General features: G+C 43.9%; 1 protein-coding gene across 11 annotated transcripts in view; it reads left to right on the forward strand.

The window, feature by feature from the left end:
* The first annotated feature begins 550 nt into the window (after positions 1-550).
* Positions 551-12,546, forward strand: part of ppfia1 (PTPRF interacting protein alpha 1) — a 57,776-nt gene continuing 45,780 nt past the window's right edge. For 9 of the 11 annotated variants that reach the window (XM_077586592.1, XM_077586599.1, XM_077586556.1 and 6 more), the window contains exons 1-3: positions 1,056-2,032; positions 4,587-4,856; positions 10,928-11,029. In XM_077586592.1, coding sequence (XP_077442718.1) covers positions 4,587-4,856; positions 10,928-11,029 — 372 coding nt within the window. In that variant the 5' untranslated portion in view covers positions 1,056-2,032. The other 2 variants (XM_077586566.1, XM_077586572.1) reach the window with 2 other exon arrangements.

Raw genomic sequence — 12,546 nt, forward strand, 5'->3', positions numbered from 1 at the left:
GGCTTCACAGCTTTGGGTCCTGGGTTAAAATCCAGGTCATGTTCATCTGTGTAGAGTTTGCACGTTCTCTCTGGGCCTGCGTGTTTTTCCTCCGGGTACTCCGGTTTCCTCCCACATTCCTATGGCCCGAAGTCAGCCGGTATAGGCTCCTCATTAGGGTCGCGGGGGGTGCTGGAGCAAATCCGGGCCGGAGGCGGGGGACACCCTGAATCGGTGACCAGCTGATCGCAGGGCACAAGGAGACGGACAACCATGCACACTCACACCCATACCTAGGGGGCAATTTAGAGAGTCCAATCAGCCTGCCATGCATGTTTTTGGAATGTGGGAGGAAACCGGAGTACCCGGAGGAAACCCACACAGGCCCTGGGAGAACATGCAAACTCCGCACAGGTGGACGTGACCTGGATTTGAACCCAGGACCCCAGAGTTGTAAGGCCGACGCGCTAACTACTCGCGCCACTGGGCCGCCCTGAGGATAAAGTGGTTCAGAAAATGAGATGAGAAAAATGAGATACTTTCCGTCAACTGTTTGAGAGTTTCTCTGATTTCGAGCTTTATGGCGCCATTAGCGCCACACAAATTTAAAAAAACTGCCTTGTTTCCCCACAAGATGGCGGACCTGGTTCATTCTCGATTTAACCAAGAATGTAGGTCACTCATAAATACATTTTCGTTCGCACTGTACAGTTAATTTTAATTTTATTGTTACTAATCCTTCACATTATTTTCCATCAAACCTTTCCTGGTTATTTAATTTTTATGCATTGTAAGCCTCGTAACTGCAGTTCAGTATTTTTTTAAGTAAAGAAATTGACATGACATACTTTGGTACTGTCTGTTAACAAACAAAACATTATGCTGATTAAGCTGCTATTGTTACATTGATTATTTTTTTTAAAAACGGTTGTTGTTATCTTTCGTAGAGTTAATACGGCGAAAATGGGTGAATATTCGATGTTTTTCTTGTGAGTCCTTGTTCTTAAGGTGGCCGCTGTCACGATACAGAGCGTGGCAGCTTTTCTCCTCCCCTCCTGTTGCCGAGCTGGGTAAGGCTCCCCTGCCGCGGACTACCAGGCTAATGAAAGAGCTAGCTAGCCACGGAGAGCCCACGATTGGCTCCCTGTCCCGACTGCCCGAGCTGGCAGCTTTTAGAGTCAGGAAGGACCGGGCTGACAGACGCTTAAGGTGGAATTACCCCCTAAAACAAAGGATATAATATTTGGAAGTTGGGGAACGTTTCTTTATTGAACTCTTGGATTGCCCAATTCGACGAAAACTAAAATTTAAACACTACGGGAAAGTTTCCGATTCGATCTCGATGTGGGAACGCTACTGCTCGGAGTAGACGGCAAGCTAGGTTTTAGCCGATATTTGAAGGTTTAGGTGTTCTTTATTTTTTAAATCCAAATATGCATCGACGCTTTAGACGATGGTAGGGACGTGGAGTCGAAAGATGTCCGCATTTGATCAACTTTTAGGTCACTCAGCGTTGGTATCGCGGCGAAGTCAGTGTTTGAAATTAGCGAGCGTTAGCCATCTAGCTGGCTAGAAGCTAATGTTTGGCTAAGTGTTACCTCCAGACGGATTCCAAGCCAAAGACTTACGCTTTAAATGAAGCCGTGTCTCGCAAGCGTACATGTGTTTGCTTCCACGCACTTTACTTGTTGTATAGTTTGCTGTTTACTTTTTTAAGTGTGATACAGCCACTAGAAAGAGCTTTACTTTTTAAAGTCATCTATGTTTTGATACCTAAAGAAAACACTTGTCGATATGCAATCGCCGAATCACCAGCGTTCTCGCCTATCGCTAGCCATCTCTTGCTGAGTTCGCCGGACGAAGTTGGAATCCTTAATGGGCTTGCTTGGAGGCCTTGTCTACGTTGGAAAAACGCGTCCAAAGCCTTAATATACATTATCACAGTTTGAGTGGATTTATATTTTTATGCCTGGATATCCAATAATCCTCAAGTTCCAATAGGAAGACCAGGACTTCGTTTACCTGCTGGTTGGAAAAACTGTTCTTTGTCAAGGTAACTGGAAGAGAAACAACCAGGAACCTAAGTTACATAAAAGTAACTAACTAGCTAGGCCAAGGGTGGCGAACATGTGGCTATTTGCTTCTTATCATATTTTGTATCGGCTGTGGCTATTTCCCTCATTTCATGTCTCTTATTTTTATCTCTCATCTCATTTTCTGAACCGCTTTATCCTCACTAGGGTCGTGGGGGGGGGCTGGAGCCTATCCCAGCTGACTTCAGGCCAGAGGCAGGGGACACCCTGAATTGGTGGCCAGCCAATCGCAGGGCACAAGGAGACAAACAACCATTCACGCCCACACTTAGGGGCAACTTAGTGTCCAATCAGCCTACCATGCATGTCTTTGGAATGTGGGAGGAAACCAGAGTACCTGGCGAAATCCCACGCATGCCCAGGTAGAATATGCAAACTCCACACAGGTGGACCGACCTGGATTTGAACCCAGATCCCCCACTGTGAGGCCAACACTCTAACCACTCAGCCGCTGGGCCGTCCTCTTATTTTTACTCTCTTAAAACACACTGAAATTCATCAGGGCCCATTAAAAACAAATAATAAATTATATATAATTATATGTTTTGTAAATGGAAGAAAGTGTTAGTGTGAATAGTATGGTGGTGTTTTTTTGTGTGTCTGTCTCTCTGTTTTGGCAGGTCACACTGGTGTTGCGCTTTGACCCTCAGTAATTTTTGCTCTTTGTGTCTAACTTGTTCGCCACCCCTGAGCTTGGGGTTAATATGAGGATTAAAAATTCAGATGATCTTAAAACGTAGTTATCAAGTTGTTTTTCAAAATTTTGGCCCCTTTAAGATCTTTACATTGATTTGTCAGAATGATATCTAAAAATCCTTACTTGAGTGGACTGCACAAATGTTTAACCAAGTTTTGGAATCGAGAAGTGATTCCAAAAAGTAGTTATTTAAGTCTTTTGAGATAAATATTATGTTGACCAATCATTAATTTCATATATTGTTTCAGTCATGTTAACTGTCATTTTGTATAATGAGATGTCATGATGGATGTGTACTGATCATCTATCCCAGGGGTGGCCAACTCCAGTCCTCGAGAGCCACAATCCGGTCTGTTTTCCATATCTCCCTCCACCAACACACCTGAATCAAATAATCAACTCATCAGCAAGCTGTCCAGAAGCTTGATACCAATCCCGATGATTTGATTCAGGTGTGTTGGTGGAGGGAGATATGGAAAACAGAGCGGATAACGGCTCTCGAGGACCGGACTTGGCCACCCCTGATCTATCCTTTCATGGGCGCTTACACCAACCATCCCCACCAGATTCTCATAAGAAAAAAAGAGGCATGCCTGTTTTAAATAGATGCCTATGAACAGGGGTTGGAAACCTTTTTGACAGACAGGCATGAACAAATTATATTTTAAAATATTCCTTGAGGGCCATACTCAAAATTCAAAAGTAAAAATACAGACGCTCCCCTACTTACGAACGAGTTAGGTTCCGAGCGATTGTTCATAAGTTGAATTTGTTTGTAAATTGATTCAGTGCTATATTTTGTATTATAATTTATGTTTAAGGCCTATATAAGTATATTGAAGGTTTATATAAGTGCATTTGTATGTTTAAGGCTTGTATAAGTAACACGCATTGGTTTGTACTGAAAAAAAAAAATTAATAAAATGGAGAGAATATGTACAGTACTGGAGAGAGAGAGAGAGAGAGAGAGAGAGAGAGAGAGAGAGAGATTTATGTATTAGAAACTGGCCGAAAGAAGCGATCTAACGACGATTGCACAGTTTTCTTCTTTTTTTCATCATAAATGATGCGGTAGCACTGTATGGCATCATTCAATTGATTTGCAAACTTTGTGCAACGTTCAATGTTTGGGTCCTGCTGCTCGATCTTTCAGTTTATAGATGGTACTGACAGTCGAACGATTCAAGTTGTATGCCTGTGAAACGCTCACCACTCTCACGCGCATCAAGCTTCGTTATTATTGCCACTCGTTTCAAATGAAATGGCTTGCCTCTTCCTTGCAACTCCCTCAATAGAAGCCTTTCGCTTTTTACCAACCATATTCAATAATGGATGCACGAGATATTTAATGATACAAATGAAAAAGGTTCTGTGCACTGGAGATACGTTCACGCACTTCCGCATTGCAACAAAGAAGGTGGATGCTGGGTGAGCTGAGCCCTCACAGCGCCAGGCGTATTAGCGGCGGAAAGAAGCACTACTCGGAAAAAAATACAAAATCGAACTTACGAACATTTTTCAACATAAACACAATTTGCAGACATGTTCGTATGTACCGTTGTTCGTAAGTCGTATGTTCGTAAGTAGGGGAGCGTCTGTACATGAAAATCTGCATTTTATTTTCTAATTTCAACACTTAAAGTACAAAAGTCTCAACTCTATATTGTGAGCAAAATTTATTGCTCCTAGTTAAATCAGTCAGGGTCAGTACTAGCTCCTCCTATCAATGCCTGTATTTTTTTCCCTTTTGCTATACAATCATGTTGTAATTCCTTTCCTGCCAATGTCCTAATTTCGCCTCCCATCCGTGATTATAGATGATGTGTGAAGTGATGCCCACCATCAGTGAGACAGAAGGACCAAGTGGAGGAGGTAGCACAGGTCAACGAGGGTCTGGCTCTCCTCTACAGTCGGACTCTGAAGGTCATTTTGAGTCACTGATGGTCTCCATGTTAGAGGAGAGGGATCGCCTCCTTGAGACCCTCAGAGAGACACAAGAAAATCTGGGCTTGGCTCAGGGGAAACTGCATGAAGTTAGCCATGAAAGGGATTCTCTCCAGAGACAACTCAACACGGCTTTACCGCAGGTAGGAGAGCAAGAAGACACCGCATACATCTTATTCTGTCGTTCAAATGTGTCTTGCTGATAATGATTGTAAAGCACACAGTATTCTCATCTCATTTTCTGAACCACTTTATCCTCATTAGGGTCACGAGGGTGCTGGAGCCAATCCCAGCTGTCTCCGGGCCAGAGGCGGGGGGCACCCTGAATCGGTGGTCAGCCGATTGCAGGGCACAAGGAAACGGAAAACCATGCACACTCACAATTTTACAGTGTCCAATCAGCCTAATAATGCATGTTTTCGCAATGTGGGAGGAAACCGGAGTACCCGGAGGAAACCCATGCAGGCCCGGGGAGAACATGCAAACTCCATACAGATGGACATGACCTGGATTTGAACCCAGGACCCCAGAGCTGGCAGTAGGTTAGGGTTAGGGTTAGGTGGCAGTCAATGCATCTTTTGGAGCTTTTGAGACCAGACACGGCTTTCTCCAGTTGTAACTGCGAAACGATGTGAAGATTAAGAATACGGTTTATCGGTGTTTGGTGGTGTTGGTGGGTGATATTCTATCTGAGGGACAAATTTATGTGTCAGTTTTTTTAACGGAGTCTATAAAATAATCATTTAAAGTTGTAGTGATGTCCCTTGGTTCATGGATGATTTTCTCCTTTAATTTTAATTCATTTATTTCTCTGTGCATTAAACTATTTTCTGTCAGTTTAAAAAATATATTTTTTCCAGATCTCTTGAGTGTTTCCTTTCTCAGTAATACTAATGCTTACAAAAAATTGATTTTGCAGAACAAATTTCTTTAATTACTTATTTCTTTGAGAGGTAAATGTCTGTTTGTCATTAACCCTTTTGGTTTTAAGTGATATTTTAAGAGCATGATGGCGTTTTTCATTATTGCTTGTATGGCTTCATTAACCATGGGAGGTGATTCTTTTTTGGGTGGTTTTGTGATACGTTTTCTTGTAAATGCAGACACTGTCTTAGTTGTCCTGATTATGGCAGAGATAATCATCCCAATTTATATTGTTTAGCACCTTTATTAAATTTGGAATCTCCATTTTTGGTGCTCATTTGCACTGATATGGTTTTCTGAGCGCATGAGTATCTATTTTTAGAAGGCATTCTTGAGAACAGTATGAAGTTATGGGTCTGACTGATCATATTGAACTTTTTTTGATCCTCACACTTATTGGAAAAGATCCGATCTAAGCATGTTTCAGAAAAAGTAGTTTGGCCAGTGGGACCTTTTAATTAGTTGTGTGAAGTTAAAATTAGTTAACAGTGATTTTAACTGTTTCCAATTTGATTTGTCGAGCCAGTTAATATTTGAAACTTCAAATATGACAGCTTAATTTCTTGTGTTACATTCTCCGGTCCTTGAGAGCCCCTATCCAGTCTGTTTTCCAAGACTCCCTCCACCAACACACCTGAATCAAATTATCGGGATCGATATGAAGCTTTTGGACAGCTTGCTGATGAGTTGATCATTTGATTCAGGTGTGGTAGAGGAGGTAAACCCTGAAGCTCCTCATTGAAAGCATTAAAGGCTGATTGATGTATATACATGCCAATCAGTTAATGACATTTGAGGGGAGAGATATATTTTAATACAGATAGATTCAAGGTGTGTACGCTAACCCATTCTATCTGTTTACAATTTAAGCGTTCTCTAACACAGAATCTTACCTGGGTTGGGGGCGGAGGCCCAGCTTTTTCAGGGGCATAGGCTCGGCGAGCAGTGGTGTAGATGAGAGGTAGATGCCTGGCAGCGGTGGTTTGAGTGGCTGTTTTCTGAGCTTAGTCAACAGGTCCCCTCCTTCGCCGGCCAGACCTGATAATAAATCCATGGAGGCCCCGCTAATGTCCCTCTCTTCTTGAATGTTGTGCGCGCGATGGAAGTTGTTGTAAACCGTAGTTTCCTGCTGGGAACCAATGCTTTATAGGTCTATCCGGTCTTAGTTTAAGTTAACGTCTCGTATTGATGAACAACTTGCGAAAAAACACTCAAAATGCAAAGTGTGCAGATGTAGGGAGAGCTTGTCTAAAGGACATAGGAGAATCTTGAAACAGAGAGTTGTTGTGAGACAGCCAAAGAGAGACCGAGTGTAGTGAAAGTGTCAAGCAAGACAATTCAGCAAGAAGCAATGCATCCACGATAATTTCAAAATAAGTTAACGGATACAGCAAATGGATTGGCGTTTTTGTAACTTGGATGTTGTTTTCGTGTCTTGGGGCACTTATTTCCATCACAAAAGGTTTCGTAAGCTGAAAATTTCAGAACTAGAGGCATTCGTAAGTAGAGGTACGGCTGAGGGTGTACTGCGTAATTATTCAAAGGTCTGCCTCCATTGGAATATCATTGGCTGGGAGAGGGAAAACTTTCATAGCCAATACCATTCCTACCATACAGCGAAAGCCGAATATGGGCCTTTCCATGGAGAAGCTCTGACCAGGCTAAAGTTGAAAAGAATATGATATTACGATTTATAGAGAACGTTCCATCAGTCCCTGTGTGCACGCCCCTCCCCCTCACCTACACAGAAACAAATACGTGCACACATACCACACGCACAATATGTTCTTGATCCGAGTAAGAGAACCTGTAAACTATGTTTTGTATATTATATTTTGTTTAGACTTATACCAAGTTGTTACCAGGGTTTGCTTAATCTACAATTGCAATTTTGCAATGTGGGAGTGAATGAGTACCAAGAGAAAACAAACACAGACACGCAGACTGAACATAGAAAATTTGTATACCTGCTAAACCAGGGGTGGGCAAACCGGTCCTCGAGGGCCACTGTGGGTGCAGGTTTTTGTTCCAACCAATCTAGCACAGACACTTTGACCAATGAGATTTCTGCAGAAAACACGAAGCACCTGACCACATACCACTGATTGCACTTGTAGGACACCAGATTGGTGAAAAGGTGTCCTCTTTATGGGTTGGAAGCCCTTTATGGAATTGTTTGTCCACCCCTGTGTTAAACTAAATACAGTAATACCTCGACATACGAGTGCCCTGACATGAATAATTTGAGATAAGAGTACAATTTTGGGCAAATATTTCTCTTGAGATATGAGACAAATTTTGATATACGAGCATACATCGGACGCGAGAGGCTGCTCATAAGAACATCATGGGCACTGTCTTTCTCCCCGCAACTGCTTCGTGATGTAATGTCTCTACGAGCACTGGGCGGAGCATTGCGTTTTTTTCCCGTTAGTCAGTGCAGAATGGCGGAGCTTGCTCGATAATACGAGAGGAGTATACTACCTCTTGTTGGCAAGTGGTCGTGCATGTGGTTGTAAGGACATTTGTGTGCATCATTTTGGGAATATTTTGGAGAGAGCTGAAACAAGCTGCACCTGACTGCAATCAACTGGTTACAGTTGTAACAGCTTGAAAGGGTGTCATCTTCACGGTGGGAGACTTTTTGCACCGGTGAATCGTAATATAACAAACAAATTTAAATGAACTTTGATTACGATGCAGACACACTCAAAAATACATTTAATCTAACCTTACACTAAACTTAATTCTAATTTAGTTTTACATTTTTATACCTTCTCCTGGCCGGGGTTTTGGTGTTGTATTCCCTTCAAATATTCCGAAAATGATGCACACAAATGTCCTCACAATAGGATAATGCATGACTACTTGCCAACAAGAAGTAGTCTTGAATTAGCGATCGCTCCGCTAACGGGAGCTAACAGGCTATGAGGAGGGACACTAAAAAAAAATCAGCGCTCCGCCCAGTGCTTGCAGAGACATTACAAAGAGGTAGTTGCGACCAGAGATATTACACGAGGAGTTGCGGGGGAGAGAGCCAGTGCCGCTGATGTTCTTATGAGCAACCAACGAGAAGTAATATACTATACTCCTCGTATTAGCAATCGCTCCGGCATTCGCGCTGAGTGACGGAATAAAACACTGAAAAAAATGCAACGCTCCGCCCAGTGCTTGTAGATATCTGTTACCGTGACCGGGCGTTCCGTCGATGGACACTTGGTCGACGGACACTTGATCGACGGACACTTCGTCCCCGGGCGTTTTGTCCCCGGGCGTTTCGGTCGCCGGGGCCTTTCGGTCGCCGGACAGTTCGTCGAACAGACATTTCGCCGCCGGATTCCTCACCGGACATTTCGTCGAAGGACAGTTCGCCGCCGGATTCCTCACCGGACATTTCGTCGCTGGACAGTTCGTCGAACGGACAGTTCGTCGCTGGACAGTTCGTCGAACGGACAGTTCGTCGAACAGACATTTCGTCGAACAGACATTTCGTCGCCGGACAGTTCGTCGAACAGACATTTCGTCGCCGGACAGTTCGTCGAACAGACATTTCGTCGCCGGACAGTTCGTCGAACAGACATTTCGTCGCCGGACAGTTCGTCGAACAGACATTTCGTCGCCGGACAGTTCGTCGAACAGACATTTCGTCGCCGGACAGTTCGTCGAACAGACATTTCGTCGCCGGACAGTTCGTCGAAATGACATTTCGTCGCCGGACAGTTCGTCGAACAGACATTTCGTCGCCGGACAGTTCGTCGAACAGACATTTCGTCGCCGGACAGTTCGTCGAACAGACATTTCGTCGCCGGACAGTTCGTCGAACAGACATTTCGTCGCCGGACATTTCGTCGCCGGACAGTTCGTCGAACAGACATTTCGTCGCCGGACAGTTCGTCGAACAGACATTTCGCCGCCGGACAGTTCGTCGAACAGACATTTCGCCGCCGGACAGTTCGTCGAACAGACATTTCGTCGCCGGACAGTTCGTCGAACAGACATTTCGCCGCCGGACAGTTCGTCGAACAGACATTTCGTCGCCGGACAGTTCGTCGAACAGACATTTCGTCGCCGGACAGTTCGTCGAACAGACATTTCGCCGCCGGACAGTTCGTCGAACAGACATTTCGCCGCCGGACAGTTCGTCGAACAGACATTTCGCCGCCGGACAGTTCGTCGAACAGACATTTCGCCGCCGGACAGTTCGTCGAACAGACATTTCGCCGCCGGACAGTTCGTCGAACAGACATTTCGCCGCCGGACAGTTCGTCGAACAGACATTTCGCCGCCGGACAGTTCGTCGAACAGACATTTCGCCGCCGGACAGTTCGTCGAACAGACATTTCGCCGCCGGATTCCTCACCGGACAATTCGTCGACGGTGTCGCTCGCTCTCAAAATTATAATCATGAGAGAGAGAAAGAGAGTTTACTGTTGAAAGCGATCAACCAGGTAATCTCTCGCTCTCAAAATTATAATCATGAGAGAGAGTTTGTCATTGCATTGACAATGTCAGAGCATTAATATCTAAATATCTAAAATCAAAATTATCAATATTTGTTTTTAAATTTATGTGTTCCTGGGTGACAGAACGAAACGTCCTGTTCTCGTGTGTGTATAGACAAACTTGCCTCGCCCGTGCCCATCCCACATTTACTACTATTACATACTATTATTGTCATGTCCCAACACCTCTGTTAAAGTGGTTAGATCAGAACTTCCACGTAAGCCTCTGATAGACTGAATTATATTATTTTTAATCCTTATGACATTGTCAATGCAATGACAAACTCTCTCATGATCATAATTTTGAGAACTAGAAATTACCTGGTTGATCGGGTTCAACAGTAAACTCTCTCTCATGATTATAATTTTGAGAGCGAGCGACACCGGCGACGAAACGTCCGGCGACGAAACGTCCGGCGGAGAAACGTCCGGCGGCGAAACGTCCGGCGGCGAAACGTCCGCCGGCGAAACGTCCGGCGACGAAACGTCCGGCGACGAAACGTACGGCGACGAAATGTCTGGCGACAGAACGTCCGTTCGACGAAACGTCCGGGGACGAATTGTCCGTCGACGAAATGTCCGGGTACCTTATTATCATAGCTTTGCTAGAGCAGAAACAGTTGTGTAAAACCTTTGCACAATTCTGGGTTACTAGTATTTGAGATTGTACAAAACTATTTATTTGACCTCACATGCACACTGAATTAAATGGTACAATCTATCTATGCTAACTCAATGAGCTAAAAGTGTTTGGTTAAAGGTGTGAGTGCATTTATTGTATTTTTCAGGAGTTTGCGGCACTAACAAAAGAAGTGAACATGTGCCGGGAACAGCTTTTAGAAAAGGAGGAGGAGATTGCAGAACTGAAAGCTGAAAGAAACAACACGCGGGTAAGTTGAAATGCTTTCTCAATCTCAGCTTTTTCCGCTTTATCTGAAGTCGGATCGCGGGGGCAGGAGCTTCAGCAGGGAAGCCCAGACTTCCCTCTCCCCAGCCACTTCATGAAGCTCTTTCGGGATGACCCCAAGGCGTTCCCGGGCTAGCTGGGAGACATAATCTGTGTAAAATGTTTTATTTCTTCTAATTCACCATCTATTAACAAAGTAACACATAACTAGTGGTTTAATAGTAATAAAATGTGTTTAATAGAAGTAAAATTAGACGCATTTCGCGGAGGGTGGAGACAGCAACACACACGGAGGCGGAGGGGCGGTGTTCGGGCGGACTTTATCCACGGCACTCGTAAACGAACAAACAAATTTAAATGAACTTGGATTAATATATACAGACACAATCAAACATGCGCTTAATGTAACTTTACACAAAACCGAAACTCGTCTGAATAAATCGTTCAGTGCTCGTAGATATCTGTTATACATGAAAGAGATGCGGCAAAAAAAGACAGTGCACTACAATGATAAACAGCCTCATGTCATGGCCACCTGGCTTGGTCACATCTCGAAATTTTGATCGTATCTCGGGCGAATTATCCGATCGGAATTTTCGTCGTACCACGAGCATGTCGTACCACGAGCTGATCGTAGGTCGAGGTACCACTATATTTGTTTTTTATATAAACCTTTTTCAGATCATATGAAATGTTGACTGTTTTTTAGGCATGGGCGATATGACTTTTTTATCACGATGAGTGACTTTTTGTCATAACGCCCGTGCCTAAAACAGTCAACATTTCATATGATCTGAAAAAAGTTTGTATACAAAACAAATACCGTATTTTCACACCTATAAATGCACCGTCTGAAAGGGTGGTGTCTCAGTTGCGGGTGTATTTTCAGTTTTTTTGTCAATACATAGGGCACTTCGTTTCAAAGGACGCGCTGCTGTGGTTGTGCTAGCATGACACATGTTAGCATGCATGCTAACATATGTTTTAAAAAGGCAACAGGAGCTAAACTGAGTTTGATTTTGTTTTATTGACGTAATGTGTATTCACGAAAATATAAGTCAAAGTATTCAAACATCTACAAATTTGTCAAAGTCCTCATCTTCTGTATCCGACATAAAGAGTGGGCGAGTTTGCCAACAATGCTGGGTTCCATCTCATTGTCAGAGTCAGAGGTGTCGCCGTGGGGATTCGTAATAGTGATTCCAGCTTTGACGAAGGCTCAAACTACAGTGCTCGCCGTAAATTTGGCCCAGGTGTCGACAATCCATTCCAAATCGTCACGTAACTCGTGCGACGCTGCACGCCCGCCTTTGTATGGAACTATACTATGTTTGCCATTCGAAATGCATCACTCCCATGCCTTTCGCCACGCTGACTCTCCTCACTCTTATACCGTGTTCGATTCATGGCTTCAGTCCAATTTCCAGGCGTTCATGCCCGCATTCTGTTGTCATTTCACGTCTGGCATTTCCTCTGTATAGCTGTAATGTTTCATTGAGT

Source organism: Stigmatopora argus, chromosome 2 (assembly GCF_051989625.1).
Source record: "Stigmatopora argus isolate UIUO_Sarg chromosome 2, RoL_Sarg_1.0, whole genome shotgun sequence".
Classification (NCBI taxonomy): Eukaryota; Metazoa; Chordata; class Actinopteri; order Syngnathiformes; family Syngnathidae; genus Stigmatopora; species Stigmatopora argus.